The sequence below is a fragment of the Megalops cyprinoides genome, chromosome 10 (genome assembly GCF_013368585.1).
Source record: "Megalops cyprinoides isolate fMegCyp1 chromosome 10, fMegCyp1.pri, whole genome shotgun sequence".
In the NCBI taxonomy this organism is placed as follows: domain Eukaryota; kingdom Metazoa; phylum Chordata; class Actinopteri; order Elopiformes; family Megalopidae; genus Megalops; species Megalops cyprinoides.
In genome coordinates, this window is record NC_050592.1 from 2,555,326 (window position 1) to 2,574,526 (window position 19,201).

The 19,201-nt window shown below is 43.8% G+C and overlaps 2 protein-coding genes across 2 annotated transcripts; both read right to left on the reverse strand.

Annotated features, from left to right (window-relative positions):
* Nucleotides 1–7,307: 7,307 nt before the first annotated feature.
* Nucleotides 7,308–15,244, reverse strand: oscp1b (organic solute carrier partner 1b). The gene is made up of 10 exons (XM_036539088.1): nt 14,984–15,244; nt 13,516–13,670; nt 12,883–13,050; nt 12,238–12,318; nt 11,763–11,866; nt 9,956–10,084; nt 9,546–9,615; nt 9,023–9,162; nt 8,653–8,716; nt 7,308–7,894 (listed from the first exon to the last, which is right to left on the reverse strand). The coding sequence occupies exons 1-10, from the start codon at nt 15,093–15,095 to the stop codon at nt 7,775–7,777; spliced, it is 1,143 nt and encodes a 380-aa protein (XP_036394981.1). The 5' UTR covers nt 15,096–15,244; the 3' UTR covers nt 7,308–7,774.
* Nucleotides 15,245–17,429: 2,185 nt separating this feature from the next.
* Nucleotides 17,430–18,794, reverse strand: LOC118785171 (cornifelin-like). The gene is made up of 3 exons (XM_036539740.1): nt 18,612–18,794; nt 18,123–18,259; nt 17,430–17,579 (listed from the first exon to the last, which is right to left on the reverse strand). The coding sequence occupies exons 1-3, from the start codon at nt 18,721–18,723 to the stop codon at nt 17,481–17,483; spliced, it is 348 nt and encodes a 115-aa protein (XP_036395633.1). The 5' UTR covers nt 18,724–18,794; the 3' UTR covers nt 17,430–17,480.
* Between the last annotated feature and the right edge of the window lie 407 nt (nt 18,795–19,201).

The window sequence follows — 19,201 nt, forward strand, 5'->3', positions numbered from 1 at the left end:
CTAGCTTGATCCCTAACATTCCTGCAAAATTCGTAGGGTTAAGTCTGAGGGATGTGTAGCAGTCACATAGCTGTTCAAATATAATTCTCACCACTTCACAATTGATTGATTACGCCCATGACACAAATAGGGTTTGCAGAGCTGATCTCATTCAAGCAAAGCATGACCTTTGTTGCAGCAAGTGAAGGGCACGGACCCTCCTGCTCAGACCCATATTTAGGCCTTCTCATGCAAAACAACAAGCCCACCCACAATGCAGTTTTTCAAAACAGTGGGCAGGTGCAGAATGTCGCGTCAAACAGAGAAGGGATGAAAAGGGCAGGACCCGATTTGGGTCATGTTGGTCTCCTCTGACTGAGAGTAGCTCACACCCTAAGCCACATGAAATGCTATTTCAGCTTATGGGTTAACGTTGGCCAGCCCACATCTGTAAAGTGGAAATGATGAATCACACTCTGAGAACGCCTGCAGGTGAGGGAAAAAAAGCGAGAGAGAGAGAGAGAGAGAGAGAGAGAGAGAAGAAAGCAGAAAGCAGAAAGCATGATTACGTATGACACGATTGCTTTCATTGGAAGTACAGCGCACACCCCTGAACACAGTGTTGTGCAAGTAGTATTTAGTGCAAAATTAATCTGAAGTGTCTGCAGGTCTAGAGATGTCTCTTGAGAACACTTCTATAAATTAGATTAGGATTTTTCTTTTTAATTTATTAGGATTTTATTGAATCAATAAGTCACCTTATCTCACGAGACTGAAGAAACTGTTATTTGATAGTATTTACTTGGGAGAAGACATCTGTCCTACACACGCATAATCAAGTCAATCAATTCTTGTAATGCAGTGCTTCTGGTGAAATTTAACCAGCAGTTGTACCCAAAGAACAGAAGAAAGCTTCATCATTATGGTGAATTATATTGAGATATTTTCATAAAATCATCAAATCAAATCATAATGCCACAGAAAGCTCCTGGACATATTTGTATTTTGTGACCCATAGAACTGTACCTGCTGTGTCATAATAGCAGCTGGACTGCTCTTCCTGTACAAAGACTGACATTTAGCTAGAACCATACAACAGACACAAGAATGGACACACAGGAGAGATTCGACAGCTAAGAATGAGAAAGGACCAACCTCCTCCCCCCAGCTTTGGAGTCGAGGCTGTCTGACTACAGTCTGACTGAGCGGACAGAGAGGCTTCCAGCCCAACATCATGGCTCATTCAATCTGAAAAAACACTGGGCCTGACACCCACTGTCTCAGAACTTGCTGTCACTCTATCAGAGGGTGCAAAGTGATGAAAGAGTTGCCCCCACAAACTGTTTTTTTATGAGCATATTTATTGGTTGCATTGAAAAAAGTAAATTAATTTGTAGTACACTCACAATTTTAGACTCAAACAATCTTTTCTGTCTTTAGAATTTAATTTGAGGAGTACAGCTCCATACTACTTGTCAGAAAGAAATGACATCATTTTATTTATTAAATTTATTTATATCAGGGACCGCGTACAAAATACATTAACCTCAAAAAGAGGAAAGATGCTTTGTACCAGATTTAGCTACTAACTAATTTCCATCTGTAGTCCCTGCAGTCCCTTGATTATATGCTGTTCAAATAAATATTATGTATGTTAAAGTTATGGGGTTTAGAGGCTTAAAAATGGGCTTTTAGGCAAGTCCAAATCTGAGTCATAGTATTGAAATAGTTGATTTTTACAGGAAACGTCAGAAACAAAGATGGCTGACTTGGTCTAAATAAGTTTACCTTTTTCCATGGGAACATGAAACACCTCAGTCATCACATTATACCATTTGATACCACGGCAGTAAGTTCTGAGATGGTTGGTGTCAAAGCCATTTCTCCTTAGATCATTTGGAATGGAATGAGTCTCATGTAAAAAAAAAATATATATATATATAAACTCTCCTGTGCCATGAGCATGCAAATTATCTCCCCCACATCCTTGTTCCAGGTCTCAAATTGCCCTAACGTGGCAGTTTTCAAGACTTGCTTAAAACCAAACTGCTAAATCAGCTAGCCAAATGTAAACTCCAAATGTCAAGTAAACTCCCTTTCTGCTTCCTTTCACTTTATATCAGTTACTCTGGTAATGCAGTATCTATCTATCTATCTATCTATCTATCTACACTATCTATCTATCTATCTATCTACAGTATCTATATATCTATCTATCTATCTATCTACAGCATCTATCTATCTATCTATCTACACAACAAAAATAAATCAAAGGTGAACTGTAAATTTATAGCAAAAAACGTTTATGGAGAGTGACCCCAAGACCCACCAAAAAGTATGAGCACTTGCAGCATAACAGAAACAACAGAAAAGAGGTACATGAGGCACAGAAATGGGGGAACCCCTGCTCGGTATCTCCCTCAGTAGGGCCACACCCCGCTTCCTGAAGAGGTACGTGGGTGGCTTTCTGTCTTTCGTGAGACAGAAACAGCATTCACTTTAAAGGAGAGGTAGGCCGGGAAGCCCTCTCTCCCTGTAGAATCCCCCACCCCTGCCTATTCTTTAGCGTGTGATGCCTCAGCATGTTTTCACTGTATGGTATGTGGCGCTTTCATGGCTGTGAGTGTAAGTGCGTGTGTTTGTGTTCACGTGTGTATATAGATGTGTGTGGGGGGGGGGGGGGGGGGGGGGGGGCGTACAGATGGCCAGAGTCCCTTTTTGACTTCGCGACAGACTGCACTCAGATAACCCAGGTATTGAGTGCCGTTGCCATGGTGCCCTTAATTGCGGGCCTACGCTGTTTTTCCTGAGTGGGTGGGAAAGAGCTGATGGCCAAACTTGGGAAAGGGTTCGGGGGAGGGGCGGGGTGCGAGTGTGTGGGGCGTGCAAGACTAGATCATCTCTCAAATTGACTGGACTGTGAAACTTTCACAGAACGCAGTCTTGGGGAACGGTCCTCCAGTTCCACAAACACCTGTGCATCCTCTTGGTTACCGCAGAGGTGTGTTTCCACCGTGCAAGCAAACCACCAGTGCATTTTCACTCTTGCTGATCAAAAGCAAAGGCCAGCGAGTAATCAGAGCGACGCCCTTAGAAAGGGAGGGACGTGCCAGCTCGTCAGACCTGTGCGTGTGAGGCGTGTTGGTCGGCATGTGTCACACCTCTTCTCATGCCCCTCTCCAGACGTTGGCGCCGTTGATGGAGGTGAAGCAGAGCTCCACATGGGACCCAGTGAAGCAGATAAAAACATTCACCCCACTGCTCGCATGGCTTGCTCTGCCACCATCCGGAATTCCCTATGGAATCTGTTTTACCAGGGGTCCATTGCCACTTTGACTGACTGCATTCCACCTTGACTAGTTCTCATACTGCATGACATTACATTACTGTCATTTAGCAGACACTCTTATCCAGAGCGACTTACATAGGTTACAGTTGTACATTACCCATTTATACAGCTGGATATTTTACTGAGGCAATTTTGGGTTAAGTACCTTGCCCAAGGGTACAGCAGAAGTGCCCCAGCAGGGAATTGAACCTGCAACCTTTTGGTTACAAGCCCTACTCCTTACCACACCACACACCACACCCCTAAACAACAAAAACTAACAAGCAAACAAAACCCCAACATTCAGGTTCCTTCATCAGCGGCTGTTCTGAATCCAGCCCTTTCTGCTGCCATGTTTTGAGGCTCTTCAGTGGAAATGCTTATTAAGAACATGAAACAGAAGCAAAGCATTCCTTTGGGGGGGGGGGGGGGGGGGGGGACAGACTCCCACGGCTCTGCTGAGGAGCATGGGGGTTTTTTCGGTTTTGCTGTTTGAAAGAGTCATTAAACTACCAGCTTCTCAGCTGCGTGGGTGGAGGAGAGAGACAGCGTGGGAGTTAGACAAGATGACAAACCACATCCCAAGACCTTACTGGCAAATCTGGGCTTCTCCCTCACTCCTGATGGCACATGAGAGACGCCAATGTGTTTGTGCCGGAACCCATCTGAAGCTGGCTCTCTTGAGTTTCCTTTGATGCTCGGCGTCCCCTCATCTAGGCCTTCAAAGCTTCCTCTTATGCGTGGCGTACACACTCTGTTAGTGTGCATTTAACAGTGAAATCACACCAAGCACACTGCAACTAAGGTTATTTATAGTGACTTTTTTTAGGCACTTGACAGACCCTCTTATCCAGAACAACTTACAAAGCAAGCATGCAAACATGCATCTTATGAAGCAAACACGTCTGAGAGTCCATCACGCCGCTGTGTGGTCCGCTGTACCCTGAATGCACTGTTGTTCCTGGCTTTATTAGATTATTCACAGAAATTTACTACATGTTTTTCCAAAGTGCAGAAGAGTCATAATAAATATCCCCATTGCTTTTCCATGAATACCAAGTGGCATTATTAAATGATGATATTTAGATGCGGAGAGATGAACAGGAATTGAGAAAGAGTTGGAACTGGAATTCAGATGTGAAATCTCTGGCTTCTGATGGAATTGCAGTTCCGAGATTCACCGCTAGATCTTGAAAAACTAATATTCTTTTCATTTTTGACACTTATACAATGTATCTATCTGTACTAAGTCTACCTCCAATGAGGTTAAAACATCTTCCATGCAAATGGAAACCTGTAGCACCGGAAAAAGAGATATATTATCATTATTATGCATGGTATGCATGGTATGCGCAGTATTATGACATTTTGCACAGGATATTTTTAAGCAGTGTGTTTACTCATTGCATTTAAAAGAATGCAATATTCACTCACTCTCTTGGGGGTCATGTTCAGGTTGAATACCAGTATAACATCATCTGGGATGCAGCTGCTTTTGCATTGCTGAAAGTACAGAAGACAAAATTATAAATTCCTTGATTGTAGGCTCTCAGTTCTGGCCACTGAGAGCCTACCACCCCCCACTCCAAGGAGGAGAAGCCTGCCAGAACTGAGTTCCTCCAGCTTGGGGGCTGGGTGGTGGGCTAGCAACCTCACCCCTTAAAAAGCCTTGTGCTATAGCAACAGAGACCAGATCAAACCAGTTGTGGAGTCTTGTCTGAGCATTACATGACAGTGGGCATGAAGGGGATAAGTAAGTAAGTCAGTACTGAGGGCCACCATGATCTCCACCTGGCCGCTGGTGTGGACGCACCCGATGTTGTGGTTGCTTAAACAGAGGTCAGACTGACAGCTGAACTGCCCCTGTACATCCAGCAGCCCGACCCACCCCACCGAGGGCTACATCCTCATGAACACACAGGCCCTGCAGCAGGTCAACCAGCCCCGCTCGGGGGCGGGTAGTGTCACCTCCAATCCGCTCCTTACTGAAACCGAAAGGATGGTGACCTTTGAAATTTGGATGACATGGCAGGTGGAGGGAGATTCACACTGAATCAGGCTGAAACAGGTTGCTGTGGAGACTGCAGATAACCTCTGTGGCAGTGACCTCTCAGAATGTCTACCCTATCAACTTTCAGTGGTACTGCCGCGCCTACCATGGTGGCAACATATAATTTTAGATGGAAGAACTAATGTTGTCTGTGTATTAACAGTCCACCAAAATTGTTCATAGGCCAGTTGCAGCAGCTTGTATAGCCATGGCCCGGTTATGCTCTAAAAGATGTGATTAATATTTATAGGATTTATGCAATAAAAAGGCTGGTATATCATCCGACAGCATACAACAACCAAAGCTACATGTTACAGGTAATAAGACCCCCATTTCTCAAGATCTGAGAATTTTTTGACAGACAGTAAATAGCGATATTATTCCATAGCCATTCTACCTCTTTTTTGTTATATATAGTACAACACCATGATCTAAACCATGAGAAACAGATGGTTACTACTCTTGTCCAAGGTTTTGGATTTCGGTTCTGCCCTGAACACGTCATTATGTAAGTTATAGCGACAGATCAGAGTCGTGAACAACGTGCTACTGTTTCGTAGTTCACCAGGACTCTCAGCACGTTGATTGATGGTTTAGAAGTTCAAAAACCTAATGTAAACAATTAACTAACGCAACAATACGAAAACCTAACTATAGCAATATATACTCTGTTAGTATCCATCGTTTGGCAATGATTTCGATGCGCACATTTCACTGGAAAACTAGCCAGCAAGCTATCCGGCTTTTGCCAAACTATAATTAAGGTTAACAAATGTTGCTATTTCCATTCGAGGGTTTAAACACAAAGCTGATCACTCCCGACAGCACGATAATTATGAAATCGCTCTGATGCCTTGAAATCCGAACTGGGGTTTTAAATGTTTGCCTTCCTGATCCTCTGATCTTTTCCAATGCCATGACGTCTACGTAAACCAAGCCTCCGCCAGGAAACGTCATTCGTCACTCGAATTAGTTTTGGCTCAAGGGCGCCCCCTTGTGCCAAGTTCCGTCCAGGCTCAGAAACATTGCGTGCAGTACAGTATTGAACCGAATTGCATCATCGGTCGCCCCTAGGCTCTTTAATCCATGTATCGAACAGAAAATAACACCAGGCAGACGGTAAAGTGTTTATTCTGAACATTGCAAAATAATCTATTTCCGTGAAACAATATTTATCACATTTTTCTGACATGTTGACAAAATAAGTGCACTGAAAATAATACGTGTAAACTTGTGTACATCAATACATAACATTCAGCACGCACATAAACTCGATAATACACATTCACACAAGAAATGCACAAAGCAAAAATGGCCAGCTCATGGTTTCTCACATCTTTTGAAAAATACACTCCACCCATTACAATAATGTTTGTCAAATTAGTAATTGTGTACAGTGCTCTCTTGACTCCAACTCATCATACATTCTGCATCTGTAACCACAAACATGAATATTACATAAGAACCCCTTTTGACACAACGCCTAAACTGCTTTAAAACTGGTTCACAACATTGTACCACACGCATTCACAACAACGTCTCATGTTTACTCTCTTTAAATGAATCTATCAATGAGACACAGAGCTTTTCTCTGAACATCTCAGTGACTCATGTTCCTGAATTACAACTACAAGTGCACTTGAGTCCCGTACCCTCTGTTTCACGCTTTTAAAAGGTCTTTTTTTTTTTTAATACCACAGTGGTTCATGAAGTGATTCATTAAACTCCTTGTGCAGCCAGAGAAAAAAGGAAAACAGGACAATGTCAATACATGACTCTTGCTACAGCTTACAACCCGCGTGAGCTGCGACTGTAGTTATGTCAAAAAACATTTTGAGAATGAAAATATGTATCCCACAATAGCATCTATGTACTGCATATAATCATCTCCATTTTCAAAATAACAAATCTACATCACAGGAAACTCTTTATGGCATAGCATCTGACATACTGCTACAGACACATATTGGCCCCAGAAGGAGTAAGCAGTGAGGTGAATGGAGTTTAAAACAACTCATTCTCAGGAACCGCTATGATGATGGGAGTGTACATGGTTAACCAGACCCATAATGACAGGAAAGTACCTAATGGCTATGCGTGTCCACATTCGAACCCAGGCATTCTTCTGGACACAGGACATATCAAAATACGTCAATGACTTCTCTCTCTGCATCCACAGTTAAATCCACAATGTACTGGATTTGGCATGGTACAAACCCATCAAGATTTTCCATTTAACACATCCTTTTTCACAGCAGTACGTCATGAATCTATGTGAAAGACTAAGGTAGGGTTCCTGGTGTGGGTGAGATTAGCAGCCTGCTTTGGCGGTGAGGGTAACCGAAGCGATATCCCTGGCACGGTTCCTTGGCCCCGCCCCTCAATCTTCCACTAATCAGGGACAGGTCAGTGGCATCTCAGAGTCCATCCATCATGGCCAGAAGGTCCTCCCCCTTACTGCTGGGACTCTCCGACGGCGCCCCCTCTTCCTTGAACTCCCCCATGATCCGAGCCAATTCGGCACTGGCCTGCTGGTCCTGACAGACAACCCAGACGACCAATCAGAAGCCTCGTCACACACTCGTACCTACCCACATCTTGTGCAGGAAGCTGTCTGACCCTAGGTTACACGTAATCCTTCGTTATTCAATTAGACCGATTATGCTGGCTAGAGAGCCGGGCCAGTGCCCGGCTGGCTTACAGAGTCAGGGAATATTTCCGCTTCCGCGGTGGGAAGCAGCTGGCCGTTTGGCGGTGTCAGGACCGCGTCCAGGGACGGTCGCACCGTGGGGATGCGAGTTTTTGTTCTGCCCCAACTTTGTCTGCCAAATTGTTTACTTGAAGTCATTATTTGGAACGTGGCCCTCCGGGACTGAAAGTGCCAGCGCCAGGGACAGACGGATCCCAGCCATAAGGTCTCCAAACTGAGGCCAAAATTATTTAACACCATGTGCACAAAATCAGTGGGGCTCCAGCACGTCCTCACACTACGAGAGCCTGGAAATACTGACTTTGATGCACTTTCATAAAACTGGAGATCCTCTCTGGGTCTTATTCCAGCACTGCACAGACATTGTTCTCTGTCACTATTATAATAACCATATGAATGGCTAGGTACGTGTTCTCTCCATCTCTGTGTATATGTAAATATGTCCTTTACATTGATCTGTTTCTTAGTGTTTCTGTAAATGGTGACGTTGACTTGCCATCAGTGGGATACATGAAATTACACTGATTTACTGATTACTTGAGTGATATCACTGAATGATGTAATGCGGATCACCACAACTCTTACCTTTGTTGCTTGGATATTTATGACTTCGTATGAGAGCTCTGCAGGTCTGGATATCAAAGCTTCCCTGCATGAGGAAAGCACAAAGTCACTCAGAAAGCTACTAAAAAAGCCTCCTCGGCCATGTCCTGAACTCTTCTTTTAAACCACTCAAGCGAACAAACCAAGCTGATAAATCTGCAGCGTGGCACAGCGGTCAGGGAACACGACCCAGAGGACCGCAGGCGTGGCACTGCAGCTGTGTCCCTGAGGAGGGTGCTGACCCTAAACCACCTCATTAAACATGCAGCTGAATAAAGGGCTAATGTGTGAGACCCAAGCTGTGCTTTGAGAACCAAAGGCTCCGGATACAGAGAGATGAGGAAGAACTCACTCCTCTTCCTCGTCGGTGGCGAACAGGTTGACCCGGAACCCGGTGTCTGCGTTGGTTGGTTTCTGAACCTCCAGACCTCCCATCAATCGAGCGAGCAGGTTCAGCTCCTCTTTAGCCAGGGGGTTAGGGGCTGTGTTCACCTGGGAAGCAACAGTGAGAAAGCAGGCCTTTTCATGGTAGTACTCATTGTCTTTCATCACTGTCTTAGCAAATAAAATGTCCTAGAAGACTGCTCTATGTCCAACAGTATCCTAATGTAATCTCAGCCAGTTTTCTGGTAAATCACCTGGTCTTCCTTTACAGGACATCTGGATGTGTGATTAGTTCTCATGTGCCAGGGATTCAAACCCCCGGTGCAACACTGCTCCACACTTCCTCCTTAAAAACCTAGCGACACCAGCGCAGTTAGATTATGTAAAACGCAAGCACTATAAGCCGACTTTACTGAGCTTAAAATACACGTAGACCGGGCAGCCCAGGGCTACAGAGCCACTCTGGAAGCTGCAGATCAGGCCGCTCTCACCTTGGTGTGCTGGGCGGAGTTTTTCGCTGTTCCTGACATGTGTGTCTCAACTGGCCGACTCACGCTGTACCTGAACGACATGACACCACACAGCACAGCACAGGCAAAACAACAATCAGACATTAGTAATCAATAACTGGTCACGGGCATGGGGGGGGCGGGGGCGTCGGGGTGGGAGGGGTGTAGGGCTGTTTATATGCTAACAAGGGGTAGGGCTGATTATATGTTAATGAGGAGTGAGGCAGTTTAAACGTTAATGGGGGTAAGGCTGATTAGATGTTAATGAGGGGTAGTTCTGATTATATGTTAATGAGGAGTAAGGTTGTTTGTATGCTAACGAGGGGTAGGGGTGATTATACGTTAACAAGGGGTACGCCATTGGAAGGCCCAGCGAGGCCGGCGGTGCGTACATGTTGGTACCCAGTTTGATGACTCGTTCTCCAAACAGCTCGAAGGAGCCCTCCCGCAGCGCGCTGGAGTAGCTGCCCCCATTGTGGAACTGCAGCCTCTTCACCTCCTCTCCGTTACAGCTGAAGATCCTGGGAGAAGTCAGGGAGAACACGGCTCATCCTCTTAATCACCTTACTCCCTGTTTCAGCGCTTGCGCCTGGACACTGCTCAGCAGGGGTTAGAGAACTGGACTTTGATCCTTGGATGAAGGCTTTGTGCCTCAACTGCAACACTTGTACCCTTACACAGCTTATACAATAAAATGAAGCAATACGGGTTATTGTACACCCTAGACTTACATCTCAAATAAGATCTTTTCTATTTATATTATTTACTTCAACACAAAATTTCTCAAAGGAGGCTCTGTAGATTTATAGTCAGACTGAGACAGCCAGACTGGCATTTTTGTAACCAATCAAAGGTAGGGAATGAGTAAGTAGTCAAACCAAAAGACTCACATTGGGATTTTTTAAGCCAATCAGAAACAGGGAATAAGTAGGCAGTCTGACAGAGAGCCAGTCTGTGCTATTTGTAGCCAATCAGATATAGCAAATGAGCAGGCAACCTGGTCTGTCTTGGAGGCATCCCATCTACAGTTTGTTCCAACCAGGCTCAGATGCACTTAACATAAACCACATGGCAATGGCTACAAAGTTGTATTCCTGCTGGCCATTGCATTATAACGCATGGTTTGGTCACTTCATTGAAATATCAGATAATCAAACATGCAATCACTACAGTCCCTTTAAAATCCTACATGTTATTTCAGGACCAACAGAATCCTCATTCTACCATTATGAATTGGACAGTGAATCTACAATGGATTTGGAGACAAAGTAAAATCATAATTAAACATTACTTACAGCAATCCTGAATACTCACCATTCAGTTACATATTCATTAATGAAACTGTAGCCACCTAGTGTATTACAGTGTTACATTTATGTATTAACTCAACACTCATTCGAAGCACTAAAGATGACCTGCCATTAAAAAAAAGGGGGATTATTTCCAATAAACTGGTGACATTATTATACAAAGCAGTAATACTCTGCCATATCAGAGGATGCATAAGCGTAGCAACCCCCCGTAAGTGTTTTTTACACCCTGTAACTCTAACACTGCGCAGGCTGGAGGTAACCACGTGGGGCTGTGCTCTCTCTGCGTGAGAAATGTCCAAAAGTTTTAAGCATGGCTGCACACAATCCTTTGCCAATTACAACCGAGCTAAAAGAGGGCCCTTCTAAATTTAGACAGAGGCTGAACATGCAACGCTCTCTGGCTAATGCAATTAGACGGCTGCCAATGAATCCGTCTGACAGACGTAGACAGGAGAATGGCTGCAAATGAAATGGCAACAGAGGCCAAAGAGCACAGACTCTGTCCGCAGCTCAGTTAAAGGGAGAGCGAACACCGAAAAATACTGAAATGACACAGATAATGTGTGTTTTCTTCTCCAGTGAGTGCTGCTGCCTGTGTTGTTATTGCTATTATTGTAATGTTATTAACAGAAGGAATCAAGACCTCACAAAACAGCGAGGGGAAATCAGGCTTCACCTGGGCCCTTAATGGCGTAATCGAATCAGTCGGTTGATTGATGGGAGAGTTCAGCTCCTCTCCCTGCTCTCAGTAAACTGGGGGATGTAGAGAGACAGAAAAACCCGGTGGAACAGACAGACGACCTTCAGGCTCAGATTCGGGGAGGCTGCTGTATCCGCCGGGGTGTAGGGGTGTGCAGTTTGGCCTGCTGTAGCGGGCAAAGCATACCTGATTAACCCAGGGACCTGCGTCCCATACGGAACGGGCCCAGAGGTCGGGAGGACGAAGCGTCCGTTGGAGTTCTGCACTTTGTCCTTCAGGAATATCGACACCTGGAAGAACATTTCACCCAATATTTTAGTGTAATATGCACTGGTTGCTCTTTGGCTTTAGAGATCATATCATGTCATTTTAAACTGCTGTGTAGACAGAAAAAAACAAACACAAATTTGCACTGTTTGCATACACAAGGAAAATCATTTTCAACAACTATATTGACCACAACTGGATCAGGCCCCCTCTCCATCCCAATTCCTGTCAGTTCACACACTACTACTGAATTCCAATGGCCTACTAACATACATACATCTCAAGGATTACTGACCATAAAAATGCAAGCCTGAAAATCAACTCCATCACACACATTCCCCCCTCTCACAGGTTTGCACAGCACATTAAAGATATTACCCCAGCAAAGGCTCACCCGAATGTGCATGTCTTGAAAGAAAATGAGCAGTGTTTGTCTGATCAGCTGGAATTCTCCTCCAGACAGAGGTGTGTAGATCTACAACAATAAGGAATAAGAACAAAAACAATCATTAGTGAATGGCAATAAAGATATGATCCTGCACACACGTCTCATGTAGACAAATTCCATATTCCAGTTCTCCTCTGAACCTGAAATGCAGGTTGCTCTGTACCATCTGCAGGACTGTGACCTACTGCACCTTCTCCTACTGCATCCCCAGCTCATCTGTCATTCAACATGATTGACAGGGATGACACGTTTGGTAAAGACTGGGACCCACAACTGTGCAAACTGCTAAGATCCTCCTGGAGAGGGGTATACAAGCCAACAGGCAAAAAAGTAACTTTTGAGGTGACCTGTTGCAGACAAAAGTGGCGGAAATACTGTCATTTTGTCTGCTTATTCAGAGATTCTTTTCCGGGAGCCTCCCCCAGTGAAAGTTTCCAGATGTCGTATTACTTTTCACTAAACACCAGGATTAATGATTCATGACCATATGCTTTTCTGACCATTCTTCATAGTCAGCTGCTGTTCCTCCAAAATGGATACTGCTTATAACAGACTGGCACACATCCACTGTCATGTGGAGAGGTTTCCTACCTCAATCAGCTGTCTGTACGTTTCATCCACCTGGTTGAGAATGCTGGGGGCGTCCCTCACAAAGTCCTTGATGGCGTCCATGTGATTGAAGGACACCAGCAGAATGTCTTTGGGCCGAGGACAGAGCAGGACTTGGTACTTGAACGCCATGGTCATCAGATCATAGAGCTACAGGGACAAGTCACAAACAGCCACAGTCCATTAAAAAGCAAATACACTACAAACTAGTGTTTTCCTGTAAAACATGAATGCATTTGATGAGCATTTTGAAAGTATTTTGAAATCTTATATGATACGGACATGGTAATAATAATGCTAGGAATATGTCATATAGTCCTAAATGTGCAACATTTTTCCCAAACACGTGTTTTAAAAACAAAACTTACCCTATATTTACAGATGAGTCAAAATTGATAAAGCTAATTGATAGAGCACATTTGAAAACCTTCTTACAGGTTATGCGTCTTCATAGAAATCTACATAAATGATCGTAATGGACATGACTGGCACCGTGATTAATAAGGTAAGGTCCCTTTTATGTAACTGCTCATTAGAGAAAATAAATAAATGAATTCCTACCAGCCGGTGAGTACTCCTGGGGGAGCTGTGAGCATGCTTTTTCTCTGCTCTTACCTTGTCCATGCTGGCCTGGTTGAGCCTCATGATGGACGCGTGGGCCAGGCGGTCAAACACAGTCCTCAGGGCCTTCTTAGAGTACAGCTCCTGGGGCTTAAACAGCTCCTCCAGGAACTTCTTATTGAACATGGTGGTGATGATGTCATTCATGACTGCAGGAAGAAAAAAGTGTGTCTGGGGTGTAAAGGGTGAAGCTGAAATTGTAAACATGCACTGTGAACAAGATACAACACTGTCTTATGCCACATGGCATGTGAAATGGCTATCCATACTCTACATCCTTACTTACTGCAGGGCAGATGACTAATAGAATTGTGGGATTCTGCCTCTATGTAGGTTTATGAAAACCTAAGAGCCCAGGACTACACCATGTTTTGTTGCCTGGTGACAGCTTCACAATTTCTAAACCGACACAGAATTACTAAGGTTTTGAGCCATGTGGAACTTCTTCCACGCTTTTCCCATCCGATGAAATCTCCCCCAAGAGCCAGCATGAATAATTCTGTCAAAAGTGGATGTTTAACACGACCACCCCTTGTAATGCACTCCAGTCTTCCTAAGTTGGATGTACTAGTTGAAGAGCTTCGTGTCAGATAGTACGGAAAGCCAGGGTTACTGTAAAATTAAACCCAGTCATCACTTTAAATCTTCGGAAAAAATGTGTTTGCCACATGCTGCTTGTTGAATGCATTCAGTTAACTTCAGCGTCAACCACACAAATCTCCATTCGCAGGGTGGATTACGAACCTCTATGAGAACACGACATAATAGATTTGCCTTAGAAATAACGAAGCGATCGTTTACTTTATTAGTGTGCAGATGTACAACAAACGGTACTCCTGAAAGTATTATTTATCAAAGACAAAATACAGCCGGAAGAGATTTTTTTACCACTGCATTCAAATATTGACAGTAGAACATTCAACCCACGTAAAGCGTAGACTGGAAGCGATCAAGCTAAGTTTACCTGGAAGACAGCCATACTAGCCTGCAAACTTGTTAGCTAGCTACAAATAGCTCGTTGGCTATGGAGCAGAACAGTTTTCTCTTTGAACCAACTAAACGAGCTAGTTAGGAAAGTCGCACTCCATTTTCGAATCGCTGCCAGATATCTGGGTCTAGCTAACCATGGCTCCGGCAAATGCATTATCCGTATTCATTATCCGTCAACTATTGCAACCCCACGTCCAGCTTTTTCAGTGTGCTGTAAACGTACTAAATGTAACTGGTGTTGGTTACTTAGCTAGCCAGTTAAACAGCAATCTATTACTTGTGAATGACTGATGGAACCATTAGCTAGCTAGCTAGTCTCGCTAGCTTGTTAGCGTGCGTCCCCCTAATATCATGCAGCTAGCTAGATAGCGTTCGTATTTTGTCGTTTAGGTTTAATTTCAGGACTTGCTAACGTCACTAAAACGAACATTTACAACTAGTCAGCGAGCAACCAGGAGATCAGCTAGTCTACCTTTCTTGGCTTTATCGGTTGGGATGTTCTGTGCTCGCAGACGTTGATCCAGGATGTACAGCATTTCTCCTCCAAGATTAATAAAAAGCAGAGGTAACGTCCTCGACGACATCTTTGCAGCTTATTCGTTTATTCACTTGAGAGCTAAGCAACATTAACAATGGGGAATTTCACTTCGTTGCGTTCTCTCCACAATATGCTAATATGTATTACCGGACAGTTAACTAATTTGGCTATTTCGGTACCCTGTGCGCGCTAAGCAGCGATCTGACTGCGGAGGATGAAAGCGTCTGTGGGATGCTACCTGGTTGCCAGGTCACGATGAGCAAGAACCAATCAAAATGGCTGTTACTGCAGCATCAGAGACGGCGCTTTTGCTGTTGTTTCAACGCGTCATACAAGAGGAGGCGTTGCGCACTAATCCTACCCTGGTGTGCCTGCGTAATTTTTCCATCTCCAAAAAACGCTTTAAAAGTAAAATTACTCAAACGTGTAAAAGACGTCCTCTACACACCTATGTCGAAATGAAGACAAGCTTCACCAAAAATTGCCTGCATTGTCTCGCACAAACTAAACACTGTTCCAGGACCATGTTACTCAGAATTCATGATTATTTATTTATTTTTCTACCATACCATCTGAAAAGAATGCGATCTGTCAAATTTTGTGTCTGATTGAAGTGGCAGATGGAACACTAAAATAAGTCTGGTCCTTTGTAGTTCATTAATTGACAGTGGGAATTATGGGGCCTACTTGGTCGCCTTTAGTGGACAGTTGTGAACCACCAGGTAACTGTCAAAATGAAAGACAGACGAGGGATGCAAAGTATATTGAGAACAATTGCTTCCACACAGACGTGGCTCCTGAGTTAATTAAGCAATTAACATTCCATCAAACTTAGGATGATATATAAAAATAATAAAATAATGGGCCCAACTGCCCATTATTTTGGCCATCATGGGTGGAGGAGGAGATCTCAGTGACTTTAAGAGAGAGAGGTGATTGCTGGGACACATTTGACAGGAGCTTCAGTGACAAAGACTGCTGAACTTGCTGATGTATCACAGCAAACAGTGGCTAAGGTGATGTTTGCATGGAAGTCTGAGGCAAAACATAACCACCTAGGGGCAATTGTGGTCAAAACTACATACTCCTTGACCATGATGTCTGTACATTAGTTTGAGATTCAAGGCAAAACAGACAAGCAACTATGAGTCAGTTTACCGCAAATATCACTCTAGCGTGTCAGCACACAGCTTCTTCAAAAACAGTCTGAGAATTTCACAGAGAGGGATATTGTGGCTGGGCTGCAGTGTATTAAACCCTTATCACACCTAAAATGTTTCTGAGTAAAGTGGTCTAACGAACACCACTGAGCAGTGGAAGAAAGTCATACGGTCAGATGAGTCATCCTTCACTCTGTTCTCAACACGTGGACAAGTGCATATGTGGCACACGCTGAAAGAAGTCTGCAGGCCTGAGTGCATGTTTCCCATGGTGAGGAACTCCGGTGGCTCTGCTATGGTGTGGGGTGCATTCTCCTGGCATGGTTTATATCCACTCAACCCCTTAGAGGGAACTCTAAACAGCGACAAATGCAGAGCCATTCTGAGATGTCAGCTTCATCCTGCGATGGAGCATTTCTGTCCTGATGGGAGAGGTCTCTTCCAGGATGACTGTGCCCCCATCCACAAGGCAGGAGTGGTTGGTGAATGGTTTGACGAGCATAACAATTGTGTAAAGCAAATACCATGGCCGTCTCAATCGCTCAGTCTTGACTCATCTCATATTTACGGGAGATTCTGGAGCGGTGCGTGAGACAGCATTTTCCACCACCAAAAACAAAACACTAAGTGTTGTTATTTCTTGTGGAACAGTGGCGTTACATCCCTCCGGCAGAGTTGCAGATACTTGTAGACTCAATGCCAGGGCACAACAAAGCTGTTTATGGTGGATCTGGTGGCCCAACACCCTATCACGATACATCAATTGTCGATACACCAGTTGTCTGTACTACTTAGTGCAGTTTTTAAATAGTAAATGATAACAAATATACCCCAAAACCCTCTCTAGGAATGGGGTAGGCCCCACTGACACATCATCTTGGCAGATGAAATAATCTTTCCACTGTCAGTCCACCCCAATGACACAGAGACCGGAGTGATCTGAGTGCTACACGCATTGAGCTCATGCCCTTCAATAAACATTGAGGGAAGAAGAATTTTCAGTGGGTCTAAAAAAGGACAGATATAGGCAGATAATTTGCAGACTTGCAGTTTAATATGTTGACAATCTCTGATACAAATGTGATACACTGCAGACCAAGGGCTATTACAGGAATATTTACTTAATGATTTGGTGAACTTAATTAAAAACAGATGTGTGCTTTCATCACAAAAAAAAAACAAACACAAGAACTCATGATACCTGAAAAAAAAAACAGACCATGGCGTACTCAGTAAAATATGCAATATGTCAAACTATGCATCTTTTTTTTTTATGCATCTCCATTCCGGATACGTATTTCTCTCGCCATCCGACACATCTCACAGAATCCACAGCAGAAGGTCATCAACGCATCATTGCATATTGTGCCCTGAAAGAGAAGTTGATTGCATTTAAAACCACCAACACATATTCACTCACAAGCCCCTGTGGGGAGCCAAAGAATGGTCAAAGCCATATTAACCCTTTAGTGCCCAGTATCTTTTCCCCTCTTGAGGTCTGCTTATTCTTTCAAATGAGTAGTTTTGTTCCTGGGCACAATTGCAATGTCTATAATGTGGCTATAAAGTACTACTCACACATCTCACCCTAACTGTTGTAAAAGAAAAAAAAAGCAAATTTTCACAACTTTGTTGTCGTAATTATGATTTGGTAACCCTGGACATGCCTTACAGCCCTTACATAATAACAGACGTTCATTGCAACTGGAAACAAAAGTTGAGCAATATTTCAATTTCATTTCCATCTCACCACACTCTTATCAAAACACCCAGTAGGAGAGATAAAACTACTGTGCGATTCTATGCAACCAGACCCCCTTCAAGCAGGAACACTGTTGTATTTTCGGTGCTCAAAAGATGTTTTGAAAATGGTCTGGCCCAAATCTTCAGCTCCTGTTGTGAACGTGACATACCTGGATACCATATGTCAGCCGCATGTGAGTTCTCATAGCGGTCATTCCTCCCGGGATACAGGCCAAACAGGCATTCTCTCCGTACTTGTTAGCTGTATAGCAGCCCAGTGCAATTGGGCAGAAGAAGCCCAGAGCACCTACACAGCCAAGACAGCAGAAAGTGAATAAAAATCACCACCACAAAAACATCATAACATTCAGAGCTCCTAGAGAGAAGCCAAGCCTCCTACAGACCATGACTGAGCAGACAAGGTAGCTAGCTTACAACCTTCTCACAATGTTCGTACAACGCTGTGGCTATGTACTCATACTGCGACCATGTTTCAGTGACACAGCACTGAAACCGGGATCCTCTTTGTCCCCAGCTGCTCCTGGCTTGAAAGAGACTTCTGCAGTCCCTCTGCTGCTCTATTTAAACATTTGCAAATATGTCTAATGAATTAAATGTGGAAAACGGCCACAGGATGCCATTTTGGAGTCCATACTTACAGACCAGTAAGTCACTACAGCAGGAGCAGAGTCCTGTGCTCCACTCTCCTGTCTGCACGTTGGTTCCGTACTGCCCTCCGCCGGGCTGGTGGGTGATCGCTGGGTTCGACATGTCAGCCAAAATGTGCAGTAACGTCCTTGGAGCACCAGAGAGAGAAGAAGAGAATCAGCAGGAAACGGGTTAGCCTTTGAATCTCAAACAGGACGCTAACTAAAAAAACTAAAAAAAAAAAAACAAAAACAAAAAAAAAAAGAAGATAATACTGATATTGATTTGATTGATTTGATTCAGAAGTCATACCAGAGGAGGGAATCCACTAAGAGAAAAAACAGCAACTGCTACCATACTCCAACAAAGAAACACAAACACTCAGTGGAGTTGAAATGGTGGTAAACACTACACAGTACATGTCGTTATTATAAGGCAAGCAGATGTAATTGCTTCCATTTTTCCCACATCACAGAAATTCAGTCTATCAGCACATTTATGCTCATTGTATCAGTGTTCAGTGGCTTTATTTCTTAAGGTGTTTACAATACAGCAAAGCTTATTCAAGAGGTTCACAGTTTTAATGTGGTGTGTCACAGAG